The 17285-nt window shown below is 36.8% G+C and overlaps 1 protein-coding gene across 9 annotated transcripts in view; it reads left to right on the forward strand.

Annotated features, from left to right (window-relative positions):
* The window catches only part of OSBPL1A (oxysterol binding protein like 1A), a 192341-nt gene that overhangs the window by 104361 nt on the left and 70695 nt on the right, over positions 1-17285 (forward strand). For 8 of the 9 annotated variants that reach the window (XM_054694131.1, XM_054694128.1, XM_037508727.2 and 5 more), the window contains one exon: positions 12813-12975. The exons of the other annotated variant lie outside the window; for it this stretch is intronic. In XM_054694131.1, coding sequence (XP_054550106.1) covers positions 12813-12975 — 163 coding nt within the window. The remainder of the gene's footprint in view (positions 1-12812; positions 12976-17285) is intronic. 9 annotated transcript variants of the gene reach the window in all.

Genomic DNA, 17285 nt, shown 5'->3' on the forward strand with positions numbered 1-17285 from the left:
TTTTTTTCAAAAAAACAAAGAACTTATGAAGCTCAGCAAAAAGAAAACAAATAACCTAATCAAAAAAATGAACAGAAGAGCTAAACAGGCATTTCTCCAAAGAGGACATACAGTTGGCCAACAAGCACATGAGGAAATGTTCACTATCACTTATTGTCAGGGAATTGTAAATAAAAACCTCTGAGATACCACCCACACCTGTGAGAATGACCCATATCAAAAAACAAAAAACAAACAAGAAATGTTGGCAAGAATGTAGAGAAAAAGAAACCCTCATACACTGTTAGTGGAAATGTAGACTGTATGCAAAGCAGTATGAGAGTTTCTCAGAATAGATCTACTAGATGATCTAGCCATTCTACTCCTAAGTATCTACCCAAAGAATGCAAAAACATTAATTCAAAGGGATGTATGCACTATATTCACAGCAGTATATTTACAATAGCCAAGTCATGGAGATAACCTAAGCACCCAATGAACGTATGAGTGGATTAGGAAGATGTGATATATATACATAGTTAATACCACCTAGTTATAGCAGGTGATAAACTCTTGCCATTTGCAACAACATGAATGACATTGGAGGGAATTATGCTACGTGAAATAAGTCAGAAAGAGAAAAGCAAATACCAGATGGTGTCACTTATATGTGGAATATAGAGAGTCAAAATAAAGAGTCTGACAAAACCAAACCCATAAACAAACCCTGGAAATCTGGCTGTGGAATTGAGTCTACCAGAGGGGGAGAGAGGAGAGCAGAGCACAATAGACTATGGTGGAGGACTTTTGGTGCCTTGGTAGTGTATATAGTGTGGTAACATGCACCTGAATGTTGTGATCCTACACCTTTAAATCATATACAGCATTGTAAAACTATGTTGCCTCAAGGGAAAACCTTTTTAAAAACATTTTGAGCATAAAATTCAGTGGCGTTTAGTAATTCACAATATTGTGTAACCGTTGCCTCTATTCACTACCAAAACATCACCCTAAAAGGGAATCAATATCCATTAAGCAGTTGCTCCCCCTCATAACCTAGACCCTATCTCCTGAAAACTACTAATCTTCTTTTTGTGTGGATTTTCCATTTTGGACATTTCATATAAATGGAATCATATGAGAGGTGATCTTTTGTGTCTGGCTTCTTTCACCTGTTTTCAGGCTTATGTGCATCATAGGGTTTTTTATGGTTGAATAATGTTCCTTTGCATGAGTATATCACATATTCTTTACCCATTCATCCATATGGACATTTGGGTTATTTCCAATTTTTGGCTATTGTATATAGTACTGCTCAGAACATTTTGGTTCAAGTATTTGGACATCTGTTTCGGTTTCTTTTGAGTCTTACTTGAATGAAATTTTGTAATTCTATATTTAACTTTTTGAAGAACCAGCAAATGTTTCCACAGTGGTGGCAACATTTTACATTCTCACTAGCAGTGCACAAGAGTTTCATTTTCTCCATATCCTGGCCAACACTTCTCATTTCCTCTTTTTTTGTTACCATGTTAATTATAGTCATTCAAGTGGGAATAAAGTGACAACTCACTATTGCAATGATTTTTTAGTCTAATGAGTAAAGATGTTGAGCATCTTTTCATGTACTTATTGACCATTTATATGTCTTTGGAGAAATGTCTACTCAAGCCCTTTCCCCACATCTAAATTGGGTCATCATACTGTCGCTAAGTTTTTTATACAAGTCTTTTTATGAACACATAAATGTATTGCAAATATTTTTTCCCAGGATCTTGCTTGCCTTTTGTTTTCTTAACATTATCTTTTGAAAAACCAAAGCTTTAATTTTGATTAAGTCAAATTTTCAGTTTTATTTTATCTGATGCTTTGTGTGACCTACTTAAGAAATCTTTGCCAAACACATATTTACTAAGATTTTCTCCTGTGTTTTCTTTTGGAAGCATCCTAATTTCAGCACTTACATTTGGGTCTCAGATCTGTTAAGAGCTTTTGTATGTGGTTTTTGTTTTATTACTGAGAGAAACTAAAGACCAAAATAGACAAAGTTATCTTCTATTTATATCACAATACTCAATATTGTTTAGATGTCAGGTCCTCCAAATTGATTATCTATAGTCAAAATAATCACAAAATTCCAGCAGTTCAGTTTTTAAAGAAATTGAACAGTGATTCTAAAATTTTATATAGAAATGCAAGGGACATAGAATAGCAAAAGTTTTTTTTAAGATTTATTTTTATTTATTTATGTATACAAGAACTGGGGTATAGGCCAGAGGTGCAGGGGGTGAGAGGATTCACCAGAGACAAGAGAGGGGTGCAGGAAAGGCAGATATACTGAAATACACTGCTGAGGGCTTCAGTGGGCAAGATAGGAAAGATCTGCTGCTCCATGTGGGTTGGCTCCTTGGCTGGGGGCAATATCATGCCACTGTGGCTGGTGATAGCTTGATAGTGCTGAGGCTTTGACTCCCACACCACCAGGGAAGCCCCAGCAAAAGTATTTTGAAAGAACAAAGTTACATAACTCCACGGCCGGCCTGATCTCAACACTTATTTTGAAGCTATAATAATTGAAAGAGTATGTGTGTTGATGAAAAAGTAGACATGGAGGTCAAGGCAACAGATTAGAGTGTCCAGAAATAAACCCACACATATGTTCAACTAATTGTTGATGAAGATGCCAAGGCAGTTCACTGTGGAAGGAATTGCAGTTTGCTTTGTGATTAATGTTGATTCTTGTATGTTGCTCTTAATCTAACAACCTCACTAAACTTTCTTATTAAATGTAAACAGTTCTTAATTTTTTAAATGTTTATGTGTAGAGATACAGCTTTTGAAAATCATAGTTTTTATTCTTCTGTCTTTTGTTTTCTTGACTAATTGTATTACTAGCCTTCATGAGATAACCTGTTGAAAACAACTTGTGATAATCCTTACTTTAAAAGCAATGCTCTTACTATCTTAGCACTGAGTAAGATGGCTTGCTCTACATCTTTTTTTTGTAGACTTTTTTCAGGTTGTTTCATGTTAAAGAAGTTCACTACTTTACTATACACATACACACACACGTAGATAATTATAATTCTTTTTTTAAAAGATTTATTTATGCATGTAAGAACTGGGGTACAGGTCAGAGGTGTGGAGGTTGAGAGGATTCACCAGAGACAGAGTGAAGAACAGAACAGGCAGATTGACTGAAATACACCGCTGAAGGGAACAGTGGGTGAGACAGGAGAGGTCTGCTGCGCCATGTGGGTAGCTACCTGGCCAGGGATAGAACTGTGCTGCAGTGGCTGCTGATAGCTTTGTAGGTTGCATCTTAACCCCTTGCACCACCAGGGAGGCCCAATAACTATAATTCTTTAAATTTAGTTTTTTAGTTGCTTTACTTTAATGATTTTTCCCACATGTATTATAATGATCTTATAATTTTTCTACATTAAATAGAAATGTAGAAATTGAATTACTCTGTATAGTGATAGATGTTTAAAAAATTCAGTTCATTTTATATTTCTTGAATAAATATAAATTCAGTTATGATATATTTCCTTTTTATGCATAATTCAGTGTGCTATATTAAATTTATTAGCATTAAGAATTACTATAATTTTTATCTCAATTGCTGATTGAGAGTGCTGCAGTTTTCCTTTCTTGTATTTTTCTAATCACATTTTTATATTTTTAAAATATTTTTAAAATTTTGGTCAAAATAAGTACCTTTTCAGTGTGTTACATTTCCACATAGTACTTTTTTCCATAAAACATTTTTACTTAGTTTTTTATTGTTGCTAATATATCTTCTTTGGTACATATTTCTTCAGGGTTCATTTAAAAAGTAGTTTTTGTAGCTCAATTTTTCACAGAACAAATATCCTATACTAAATCATTCTTATTTTCAGCAGTTTTCGTCTCTATCTTAAAGCAGTATTTCCTGACAAAGGGATATATTTCAGCTTTTCATTATATTTTTGTCTGTTTACTGTTTCAGACTTTTTTTGTAGTTGTAGAGTATTTCCACAAGTGATTTGTGGTTTTTGCTTTTTCTATTAAGAAGGATTTAAGGTGTTTTAAAAACATTTAATACACCTAGTGAAGAAATTTGAAGTGTTGAACAAAACTGTCATATAACTTTATATAACATTGGGGAGATTTACCTTTACCCTCTGGATGCTTAGATTTTAACTGTAAGGCTAAATGTGGTGACTTCATAGGCCTATTAAGTCATATTTCAAGGCATAATAACAGCACATAAATATCAGAGTAGCCCACATTATAGCCACACATCCACGCTGTGTGTAGTCTTCTGGAGGAGTGACTGGCGTCCCATCTGATTGCATGTGACATATTTTTACCAGGGTAGCTAACAAAGAGCTCACATTAGCTGTGAAAGCCTTTGTCTTATTCTGTTCACTTTGTTTGCATCATTAGTATTATCACAATCTGGAGTGCTTTTGCAATAGTCTTGATGCTCTGTGTGTATTTTTTTGAGTTAACTAAAACTTGATAATACAGTCTGTAAATATTTGTATCCAAGTTCTGGTAAACTGCAGTGCATCACGGTGCCTTGAGAGGAGGTGCTTCTGTCAGTCCCTGAATAGCTGCCCCTCCTCCCTGAGTTACGTGAAATGTGAAACATGTGAGGACACCATAGCCAACCTTTACATAGCACACTATATTAGTACATGGGTAAACACACTTCACTTTGGAGACTGTAAGTGAAGGCAATAAGAAACCATTGAAAAGCTTTTATAAGGAAGTAATGATGGGTTCCTGTTTTTAAAAATGAGCTGGGCCCAAAATGCAAAGTGTCTTCTTCTCTCTCACTAGATTATACTCTCTGCAAGGATTAACTAATCGTATTCTGCTCTGTATCCCAAGCACTTATTTGAAGTAGTAGATGTTCAGTAAATATTTTCAACTAAACTGAAATTCTTCTAAATCAGTAATTATCTAGGAGTCACATCAGAATAATCTTCGATACTTTGAAAAAAATACTATCATTAGTTGTTAGTATTATCACTGAATAAACAAAAACCAAACCAAATAACATTAGTTTAAATAAGTTAGAGAATTTTTTTTTCACCTTAAAGAAGATAGGAGATTAGCAGTCTGGACCTCGGGTAGTAACTTTATGTCTTAAGGTCTGTGCCAAATACCAAATTCTAATCATTTTGTTTCATAGAGAAAGGAAGAAAATAGTGTGCCCTTCCCTTTAAGGAGAACTGGTGCAGTCCTCACAATACTTCCATTCTTCATGGTCAGAACTTAGTCATATGGGCAAAGCTTCCAGAGAGACTGAAAAGTAGTCTTTTAGCTGGAGGGTGGCAATGTATCAAGCTAGCAAATTGGGGTTCTTATTAAGGAAGGAGAGGCGAGTAGATATTAGGAAAAGCTGACAATCTGTCACAATACACAGACCTCCCTCTTTCTTGGAAGTCCTGATTCTGCTAAGTCTGGCTAGAACTAGGTCTTCTAATTAAAAAAAAAAAAAACACACAAAAAAAAATCAAACCAACCTTACAGCTCAACCTTGACTCTAAGCCAAGTTTTGAATGGGCCTGATCTACTAATTCTTGGAATGAGAAACTTTTCTCCTCGAGGGTATGAATTCAGCTAGGTTGCTGATCTGCCTAATGAATTTGTAATTTTAAGGTGCTGTAATCCCTGACAGGGGGTTAAGGGATGGTTTTAACAAATGCTTTGCTGTAGTTCCTGCACACTTCCCTAATTTGCCTGCTCTATCAATCCACTAATCACTGGTGTTCCCATCTCCCCAGTGCCCTTCCTCCCCAGAAGGTGGGACCCTGTAGTTCTAAGACTCCTGGTCATGTTTCTCCATCAGCCCTGCTATTGGGCCATCTAATCATTGGCAACACTATGAAAGGTTAGGGATTTGGCTTCTGTTTTGTTCTCATTCCTTTGCAAACCTTTGGCAAGTCATTTGCACTTACGATCTTTTTTTTTTTTTTTTAAAGATCCATTTATGTATGCATACAAGAACTGGGGCACAGGCCAGATGTGCGGGAGTGAGAGGATTCACCAGAGACAGAGTGGGGAACAGAACAGGCAGACTGACCAAAATACTCTGCTGAGGGGAGTAGCGGGCAAGTTAGGGGAGGTCTGCTGCACCATGTGTGTAGCTCCCTGACAGGGGATTGAACTTGTATTTCAGTGGCTGCGGAGAGCCTTATAGGCTGCTTCTTAACCCCTTGCGCCACCAGGGAGGCCCTGCACTTATGATCTTCTGTTTATTCACATGTGTACATTCCTTATAAGCCTGTTAGGGAAATTAATGAGCTACTTTTACTTTTTAACTGAGGTTACATTCAATCATGATATTGTAGTTCAGAGGCATGGGATCCTCTCCCTTCAGATGGGTGTCCTCACATCATTCCCACCCTCAAGGCACCCGTGACCTACTTTTAAACTTTAAAATGTTATGCATATAGTTTATCAGTAGTAGATAGAAGTTGTCCTGTGTAAGCAGAACCATTGTTTGCACAAATGTGTAGGAAGTTCAAGTCCTTTTTTTGTTAAACTCTCTCATACTGAAGTTGAGAATGAAATTTTCAGTCATTTTTTTCTTAAAGACATGCACTTAAAATGATTGCTTTCTTGGCAAGTTTTGAAATAATTAACAATACTAGTTAAAGTTATTTTGCATTGCTTTAGCCCTCCTCTTTCCTCTCTTGTTACTATTTACCTTAATATCATTCATTTAGAAATAGTTTCAGAACTTACTTATCTTTGAGCATGTATCAGGTCCCCCTCCAGGCAGGAGGGAATATAATTACAAACTATTAAACATAATGGTGTCTTAAAAAGATGTGATAAAAGATAAACTTTAAAATTTGAGAATATTTATTAAATAGGTTGACTTGTAATTTTACCATTTTTTTAATTACTATTTTATGGATTTTTAATAACTTTCTGGAAGAGACTGGAATGATGTCATCCTAAAGAGATTTATCAGAAGCCAAAATTTCAGCATGCCCTGTAGTAGGACCACAGAGGACTGGGAAATCACAATCAAAGGCAAAATAGTTTAGTGAGCACCTACAACCATTGACAGAACAACTTATAATGGGTGCTATTCTGATATTAGATTGGAAGCAACATCTCAGTATGAGAAAGTATTCAGTTTTCAGAGGAGACATAGTTGAAAACCAGAGTCCAGCTCGGACATGAAGCTTTGTCAAAATTATGTGGCTGTCTTAATCATTCAAAGAGTAAATTTACATAGAAACATTTATGTAGTTTATGTGTTCAAGTTCTAGTTACCTTTCATACTTAATTGTTCTTTTTTCAGTTTTTATTTTATTTTTTTATTTAAATATTTTATTTTATATAATTCTTACATCTTTTTTCATCTTTGCACAATGTATGCATTTTCATTTTGGTTATATTCCCCATGCAATTGCAACCCCCCCCCCTTATTTTGACTCTAGTACTTCCTCTCCCCGCCCCCCCCCCCCCCCCCCCCAGTGTAGTGTGTCTCTGGTTTATAGTTGCTTGTTGATTTTGATTTTTACTTTGTATTGATTAGTCTTTTTCCTGGTCTCTTCTTTAGGTTTTCTAAAGAATCTTACCATTTTTATGTAGCCACCACCAATTTATTGTATTATCTTGAAAGTCACTTGCAGTGTGTTTTGTGGGTGCCACTACATGGCAGTTTAACATTCTATTTTGTAATTTACATGATACATAAAAATCTTTTGAAACTTTTAATACATTATAATCTAAAGTAGTATGGAAATTATACATTGAAGTACATAGTACTTTTAGGAATATAATCCAGTAAGTTCTACTTCTGGAATGTAAAATCTTACACAGTTAGGAAATTTTAAAAAGATGCTAAGTTTTCCTTATGTGAATTTTCTAATCAGTGTCAAGCGGTTCAGCTTTGTGATTTAAAGAGAAATTATATCTTGTACCAAATTATTTTAAATATCAGAACCAATAGACAGGCAGTAGAGTTAAGTGTACACTGAATCTGCTATTGGAGCATAGTGGGGAAGTGAGCTGTACTTGTGATTCAGAAGACCCCCCTCTCTCTTTAACAAATATAAAAACTACAGTTGTTACATGTTGCATTGTCATTTGTAAATAGTACCAGTCTCCCATTGGTTTAATTATTATGGAGGTTATTTTTAGATCAGTCCGTTATCACCTTGCTCTTTAAAACCCCCACTTACTAGCCTTGTGGGGAATATTTTTTTCTTCTGTCCTTGACCTCTCCCTAGGTCTCTTCATATCAGTCAGGGAGAGCATATTAAATCCAAAGCAAATAATAATCTTATGCTTGCAATCCTCCAGTGGCTTCCATGTCACTCAGTTAAAACTGGACTTCTTACTGTGATTTGTAAGCAATAAGATCTTTGCAGCCCCCTCTCCCCACCCACAACCTACTTGCACATCCTACATCATCTCCATTTCCTCCTATCTGACAAATCTGCCTTGGCCACTGATGCATATTTATTTTTACATGTCTTTTTTTTTTTTTTAAGTGGTAGGAATGACTGAAAAAAGGCTTCAAGAACATAAGGAAATTAATTACATTTTAAAAAGCAGTGATGGAATGGTACAGAAATGCATTACAATTAATGAAAACCCCCAAATTTAATGTATGGAAAGGTACTTTGTAAATCTGTAAAACAAAGCAAATGTATACTATACAGTCATGAGATTAGATTCCACACTGATTTTGCCACAGACATGGGATCAAATCTTAATTTTCCTGGGTCCTGGAGGTGAAAAAGTGATTCTGCCTGTCAGAAGTAACATTGACCATTTGTATTCATGTGCGCACTCCCTCCTCCACCACCACAAGGGCACTGGTCTTCTGTGAGCAGAAGAGCCCTTGCCAGATGTAAACAGCCACTCACTTTTGAACAACAATGTGGCATTAGCAGTAGTCCCCTAAAACACTTATCTTTAAAAACATTCTTGAAGTCAGTAATTGTGGGTCCTATTATCCCAGAAATAATTATCTTTGTAACTCCTGAGAGGTGAAGTTATACTTTTAAACTCAAGATCTCCTAATCCACTCTCAAGCTAATACATTCTTTGTTATTAGTAGCCATATATCCAGTCACAAGAAATGAATAAGGTTTTATGCTGTTGAAAAAGTTACCTGCCCTACAATGCTATAACGACATAGCTTTCTGTGAATACCACTTATTCCCACTGAGGGGTATGTCTTTCCTAGATTTGGTTATTGTTGATTTACCCACTATTGTTGATTATTGTTGATGATGTCCATTATTGTTGATTTAACCACTATACAGGATACTTTGTAGAATGAGAGAGTAGACAAGATGTATATTTGCTTGCTAGCTCATGACCATTTTTCAAAACTCCAGATTCTTTTACTGGCATGCATTCACTGCTGGTGTGAAGAAAACTTTAAAAGTATCCATTGTTACTTTCACCTACCAGCATGAAGTAGAGTAAGTTGAAAGATTATCAGGTTGAAGCAATTTGGGACAACTACTGCAAAGGCTTACAATTGCATTAGTTTAAGAGACTGCAGACACGGAGCAGTGTATATGTTCACCACTGAGTGTGCAAAGTGGTTCAGTTATCTTTTCCTTATAAAAAGTTTGACTTTTATCAAGTTTGACTTGGTTACATGTTCATTTTTGTGTGGGAAAGTTATAGGACTGAAGTATAAGTTTTATTATGTGAATTTGAAAAATAAATCATCAATCTTATTCTAAAAATGTTCTAATGTAATTATAAATACATATGTTGGGCTCCACTGGTTTTGTGAAGGAAATTCTTTGTTCTTTTAATATTAACTAGGACAATTATTATAGTTTAAGAATTTGAAAAAAGCATAATAACATGCTTGCATTGATACATAATGAAATGAAGCCCTGTGCCTGGAATTCAAAATAGGCATTGCATGAAAGGTACTGCATAAAAGGTTTCTGAGCTGGAAAATGACAATTTGGAAACAGTTTGAAAGTAAAATGTGGATTTTATGAACTTGTATCTTACGAGTTTATTTGTAGTTCTACATGAATTCTTAAGTGCATAATAACCTCCATTGTAATATTAAAACATTGGGATTTAGGGGATTTGACATTACACTGTTTCAGTGATTCTTCTAGTTGGCTAAAATAATATGTTAGATTTAAGTATTTTCCTAGATGCTTTTCTAAAGTAGCTCTGAAAGAGCTCTTTACTAGCAGTTTCTGTGATGTATTACTGTTCTCTCTGATTTACCAGTTTACATGACAGGAAAAATTGTCATTTAGTGGGTAGTGATAGAGTAAATTATCTTCAGTGCAGAAGATCCTGTTAATTCTTGAAACTGACACACATGTGTTCTCAGATCAATTTAAAGATAAATACAAGGTAAGAACTAGAACAAGGTTAGAGCTTCTGCTTCCCACTCCTTTCACTCCTCTTAAGAACAAGTGAGAACAGATGTCGAGGTGGCAGAAGTGAAAGGAAACTTATTTTAGATAAAGGATAAATTGGGTTTTGAATAAAATTTTGTTTTTATGCCACTTTGCTGAAATCTGGATGAAGTTATATTTTAAAATGCATGTATTTGTTAACTAGAAGGGATAATTTAATTGGTTCTTACGTGAGAAGATAATGTTAGCAGGGCATCTGCATTTTGATATTTGAAGAACTCAAGCTAAAGCTCAAAGGGAAAAGGGTGGGTGGGCGGGGATGAGAGTTCGAATCTTGAGGTGGTGATTTTGGAATGTGCACATAGAACAGCACTGCAAAGTCTTTTCCATTCAAGGGATAGATCATTTTGGGCATTCTGCTGAGTTTTGTAGTCCATGTTTATAGACAAATGAATTGTCTAACCATTCAAATGTGAGAAAGACATTCTTATTTTTAAGTTGATTCCAGCCATGGTAAAAGTTTTCTTTCCAGGAGATAAAATTTAGATGATAGGAATACTTGCATGTGGTTTGCAGGTTCCGGAAAAGTGTAACCTATAAGTATTTCTTTTTCAATTTTGTATGTTGTTTTTCCATTATTGTTTTACTGTTTGTTGCTATTTTCAAATCATTATCACAACTATAGTCTTCTTGTTTTAACAGTAAATACTGAGATGCCTGAGGATAGAAACTATTCCTAAGATCATAAAGATTTAACTTTCTGTTATGAACTACACATTTCAACAAATCCATTATTTTAAGTTCAATCTGGGACTCTTGAAGTGTTGTGTCTAATGTGTAGCTCTCAGGAACTCAGGCCACAGAGTTAGAGTTAGAACAGAGTGCTCTAGAGTTAGAACAGAGGAGATTCTTTAAGATTTATTTATTAATGCATACAAGACCTGGGATGTAGGCCAAAGGTGTGTGGTAGGGGGATGTTGAGAGGATTCACCAGAGAGTAGGGTGCAGAACAGGTGGACTAAAATACACTGCTGAGGGGAGCAGCCGGCGAGACAGGAGAGGTCTGCTGTGCCATGTGGGTCACCTCCCTGGCCTGCTGGGATGGAACTCCTGCTGAAGTGGCTGGTGATAGCTTGACAGTGCTGTTTATAACCCCTGCTCCACCAGGGAGGCCCCAGAACAGAGGAGAGTCTTTCATCTTTGGCAGCTAGGAGAGCTAAGAGGAGGAGAGCAGGGAGTCATGAAGTGAGAGGGTGAGATCCAACAGAGACCCATTCAGAGGACGGTGGTGAGAGAGTGCTACCACCCCCATACCCAGAGATAGCCCTGCAGGAGGTTTGGGAGGTCCTCTCACCCTATACTTTTCACACTGTTGGAACAGCCCTTGACTTTGGATATTGATGTGACCTCAGGAAAGAAGGGGAGGGGAAGGTCAAGGAGGCCGGGCTCCTAATCCTTACCCAGTGTTCTTAGCATAGGTCTGGTTCTCAAACACCTTTTTTATGTCATGGGGTCATGTGTGAGAATCAGTTCTGTTGCTAAAGTAAAGTGTTCAACACCTCTGAGTTGAAGACTGCTGGTTAGATTACATGCTAGAATGCCTGTTTTGTAGGTGAGGAAACTGAGGAACAGGAGTTTCTGAGAGAATTTAGTGAGTGATAGTAGATCCAATTTTTCTGACTCTTCAAAGTTCCACATGGGACTACTTTAGGGAGATTACAGAATAACTAAGATTTCCAGAATTCTCATATAATAATAAGTGAGACTGTCCATGCCAAACTAATACCTGCAATTTTATATGAACATTAGGTTTTAGAAGGTTTCAGTCAAGTGCAACGCATCAGAATCTCTTGAATAAGATAGGAATAGACTTTCTTTCATAGGCTGAAGTATAAAAGCAGGCTGCCTTTGCTATAAATTTTTAAGTATATTAAATTCAAGGTAAATAGGAATCAAAACCAAAACAAGGAATGAAAAATCAGAAATCAAAGTGTTATTACACTAACCATTAACCTTGCCATCTTGTTTTCTTCACATATATATTGTCTGTTTAGGAAGTGAGCTGGAGGATTATATCTTATGCTTTAAGAACACACTTTAACATTTAGAGCAACCTTAATCCTTTTGTTCAAAAACTTGCTGACTTCATAATTTCATGATTACTGTTGAGAGATATATTCAATTTCAAAAAATGTTTATATGATTTCTCAGTTGGCTGATGTTCTTATATTAGGATCCTAATCATTTGATCTGAATTTATTTGCTAGTTCTTAATCTGTTTTCATTAGCGAGAGCTATTGTGAGGAAAGGCCCCATGGGAAGAACAAAATTAGTAATTTTACTCATTCATCCATGTGTGTATAACATGACTGTTTCCTTTTCTGATGTTGCAATTGAACTGGATCAAAAGCAAATGTCAGTGTTTCTAGTCCCTCTGAAGTCTTTGTGTATGTTTTCTTCTAGGTGAGGAATTTTAAATTGGAACAAGAACAGGAAAAAAACAAAATTTTGTCAGAAGCATTAGAGACTCTGGCCACAGAACATCATGAATTAGAGCAGTCTCTGGTTAAAGGCTCGCCACCTCTCAGCATCTTTAGTGAGGACGAGTTCTATGATGCGCTTTCAGGTAATTCTAGAATCCTGCCTGGCATGGTATTGTTGGTGATTTAAAGGTCCACTACTTTCTTGGCTTCTTAGGGTAGATATCACCTTAAATTTACTCTTGGAGTAGACTGATATATAATGATAGTTCTTCTAAACTATTTGTGTGTTATGTTATTAAGACAAGAGCCTAACCATTTGGAATGCAAGTTGTCACTGAGTTGGCCTTACCATGACTGTGTGTGCTATATAGTGTGGCTGAAATGCTGTTAAAACTGCACAGATTTGTGTTACTCTTTACCCTGTAACTGTGAAATACCTTCTAGTGCCAGGTGCAAGTACAGGTTGAAGGATAGAGAAATGGGCAGTTTCTCACCTTAAAGAGACCTCTGTCCATGTTAAGATACCGATAAGTAGCAGTATGAAATGCTGAGTGTCAAATTAGAGGTGAATCCATGGTATCCCTGAAGCAGAGAGAAAGAAGTGCTTAACTTTGCCTCAGAAGCACACGCCAGAGAAAAACACAGCCCACCAGCAATCAGCATGGACTCCAGAGCCAGCTGTTTGGATCCTGTTTCTGACACTAGACAGCTGTGTGACCTAGGACAAAATCCATGACCTCTCTGGTTCTCAGTTTACACCTGTTTGTAATGGGCATAATTATCCATTTTAACAGGTGAGTGTGGACTAAATGAGTCCATATGTTTAAGTAGTGCTTAGGGCCGTCCCTGCTGTATTCTGGGTTCTCAAACAAAACAAAACAAAACAAAACATGGAGAGTTGACAATGACTTGCGAGAGGGGTGTACTGCTAAGTAGTTTTAATTTAGTTTAGAATTTTTGAGGACAGTGTGGGCAGGAAGGGGAAGCATGGATGGGAGTGTTTGGAGTTCAGTGTGATTAAGAATAATTCTTTCATGGAAGGAAATGAAATCCTTACATTATATAATAGATGAATGTAGACAATTACTGGGTTTCATTGAACTTTACCTGTGGAAACAGGAGGCCTCAGTGCATATGGAGTAAAGGACCAACTTTATAATAGGAAATTAAAGAAAGTGCAGGTAGAAGTGAAAATTAAAGATGATGAGGTTAAGGAAGTTAAAGAAAAAGATTATGTATAACAGGGAACATAATCTTAGTAGGCTTGTGGAGAAGAGATTGATGATGTAAAATGAACACAAATAGGAACATTATTATAAGTATGATAATAGAAAGAAAAAATAATTTTAACAGCCTGATTTGGGGACAATTAGAGAAAAAGCTACGATGAGGCTTTTGTCAATTAGATACAGTGTTTACAAAGAGTGATTCATACAAGGAAACCAAAGTAAAGATAGGATTTTAAAGCAGTGAAATGAGTGATAGGGCAAAGGAAGCAGTGAGTTATCGCTAGAGGTGGGGAGAGTGAATGACTTTTAAGGCTGCTGACATTTATTCATATCTACCTTGTGCCCAGCATGGGACAGTTATCGCCTGTAGTCCTTCAGTGTGGGGCATCCAAAAAGAATTATTACTTGAGGAATTATTGGATTAAATGCAAAGTTGTCTGAATATAAAAGAGTCCAGATGTTTCATCTTTTTTCTCTTTTTTTAAAAAAAAATTTAAAAATTTGTTATAGTCAGTTCAATATGAAAGTATCTATAGTGTGCAATGAAATTTTCCCTTCATTCCTTATCCAATCATGCAGTCCTCCTCAGAGGCTTCCAAAAGCCTAGTAGCCTCACTCCCATACTTTTACAGCTTTCAAATATAAATGTGCATTTGTGCATATGGATTTATTTTAACAATCATAAATGAAGTATCTGTATAATTGTTCTGGATCTGTTTTTTGTTTTATTTATTTTTTTTAAAGATTTATTTATGCATACAAGAGCACATGCCAGAGGTGTGGAAAGCTAGCTAAGGGGGAGAAAATTAAAGTTGCATAACTTTATGAATCTTTAACAATTTAAGGAATTATTTTTGAAATATTACCAATTAAACAAGCAATTTCATTGCTGTTATTCCTTAGTAGTAGTCTGAGATAGCAGTTTCATGAAAATTACTGCCTTTTGAATATTATGGTTTCAAAATGTATTTTTCTTAACTGCTTGTTCATTTTCCTTTTTAGAAACTTGTTGAGATCAGTTGCTTGTTGAGGCAAACTTTCTTGCTAGGTTTTCTTCTTAATGCTATTTTGGTCAAAATGTGCATGAATAATGCATACGATCCAATAATGTAGACTCACAAAACCAATAGATTCTCATGCAATTGAAGCCAGTTTTAGCATTTCCCAGCAGTTGCAAGGGGTGGGTGTTCATGTCTTTTTAAATCAAATCTTTCAAAATGGAAAGTGGTAACATAATGATTTTAGTTTTGTCTAGAGAAGAGTAACACAGGAATAGTTATGACCTATGCCAGATAAAGTTTAATCCAGCAAATAAAGCAGGTAATGTTTGAAAAAAGTAAACCCTCAATGGAGAGTGACATTTTACTGTAGGAGATACATGAGTAGAGGCGGTCAGTGTTGTGGGTAGGAACGCAGAAGTGCATTTTGGCCTTTGTGTAAGACACAGTGCGTGCTGTTCCTTATGTTTCCAGGCCCAGTGTGCGCTCCTCCTACCGTTTATTTTTGAAATAGCTGGGCATTTCTTAGCTGGGCTTTGTGTGTGTGTCTTTTCTATAGTGTGGACCTGACAAGGACCTGGTGATCTCACCTTTTCATACCTAGCACTTCTCTCATCCCCATTTGTTTGATGATGTGCCAAAGTGTCTTGCTCTTGTCCCTTCTCTCATTATATAACTTTTTGTGTATTTCTTCCATCTCTCCCAACAATACTGCATTTCCCTTATGGCTAGAGACCATGTTTTTCTTAAACTTTTATCTGTTAGCCAACTCAAAGCAGATTAAATGATGTGATGTACACCAAACTGAGAACCATACAACATGACTGTTATTAAACATCTGTACATAATAGGTAGTCATGTCATTCTGTTATGCTCAGCATTTTGCAAAAAATCTAAGTAGTGACAGGGGCTCTTCCTAGTTTTTTGCTTCTAGCATTGAAAAATTATGCAGATTATTCATATTGTGTCTGTTACAGATAGATAATTGTGAAAGTAATTTATCCAGTAGGTTTTGGGTTGATCTTCTGGGCTCATTTTCATTTTCCAAAATGTTTTTATTAATTAATGTCTGTTAAATATTGTAAAATGATGTGCATTTTGTGCTGCTGTTTTCAGAGAGGATTTCATTGCCCCAACACATTTATTGAGTCCGCACTGTGTACCAGGAGCTTTACAGTGGGGGCGAGGTAAATAAGATCTGGTCCCTGAAGTCAGGAGGTGCAATGTAGTCAGTCTAGAGGAAAAGACTAAGTCATGGGAAGGTGAAGTATAATATGAAAGGTGTCTGGTGCTCAGGCTGCTGCAGCTACTGCATCTTCAATCCTCCTGTTGGCCTCTCTCAGTCACTGTATCTGACTGACCACACCTCATGTTTTTCAGCCCACTCTAAAACCCTGATCCAACCACATGACATCCATCTTTCTACTGTCCCTCACTCCCCTGTGTCCTCATGTCCCTCCTTTCCAGGCTCAGATTGTACAGGGCAGCAAATAATTGCCCTCTGCCTTTTTCTCCTTGCACTGTAGTCTCCTGGCAAAACTCCACTTCATTCCCCCCCATTTCCAACCACTTCCCATGTTTCTAGGTAAAGTCAGAGACGCTGGCCAGTCTAGTTTAGATCCAAGACTGTACACGTCTGTTGCACCCTTTCTTGCCCTGAAATCATACCATCTTTTTCTAGTTGGTCCCTTTTACATGTTTGTTTCATACTTACCTCACCTGAAATTTCTTAGACTTTGTCCTCTGCCCTCCATCTGATGATACTGTGTACACAACTGAGAACTCCTCATGTTCCTGCTGTCAAAGCCACCTACACCCTTGGATGTTGTGCCCACATATTCTTCTTCTGTACTTTACATTGATGAATGCGGTGTCCCTACCTGAAGGCCACTCCTCCTTCAGTGCCTGGTACTCCATCTCCTCTGATCTATGAGGAACTCACCTCCTCTGATCTAGCAGAGGCTATTTTTTAAAGAGTTATTTATACATACAAGAACTGGGGTACAGGCCAGCAGTATGGGGGGGGGAGAGAAGATTCACTAGAGACAGAGCAGGAAACAGAACAGGTGGATTGACTGAAACACACTGCATAGGGGAGCAGTAGGTGAGGCAGGAGAGATCTGCTGCACCATGTGGGTAGCTCCCTGGACGTCCGGGGTTCAAACTCTTTGCTGCAGTGGCTGCAGATAGCTTCATAGTGCAGGTGCTTAACCCCTTGCACCACCA

The sequence above is a fragment of the Talpa occidentalis genome, unplaced genomic scaffold (genome assembly GCF_014898055.3).
Source record: "Talpa occidentalis isolate TD23 unplaced genomic scaffold, MPIMG_talOcc4v2.1 talOcc4.13, whole genome shotgun sequence".
Taxonomy (NCBI): domain Eukaryota; kingdom Metazoa; phylum Chordata; class Mammalia; order Eulipotyphla; family Talpidae; genus Talpa; species Talpa occidentalis.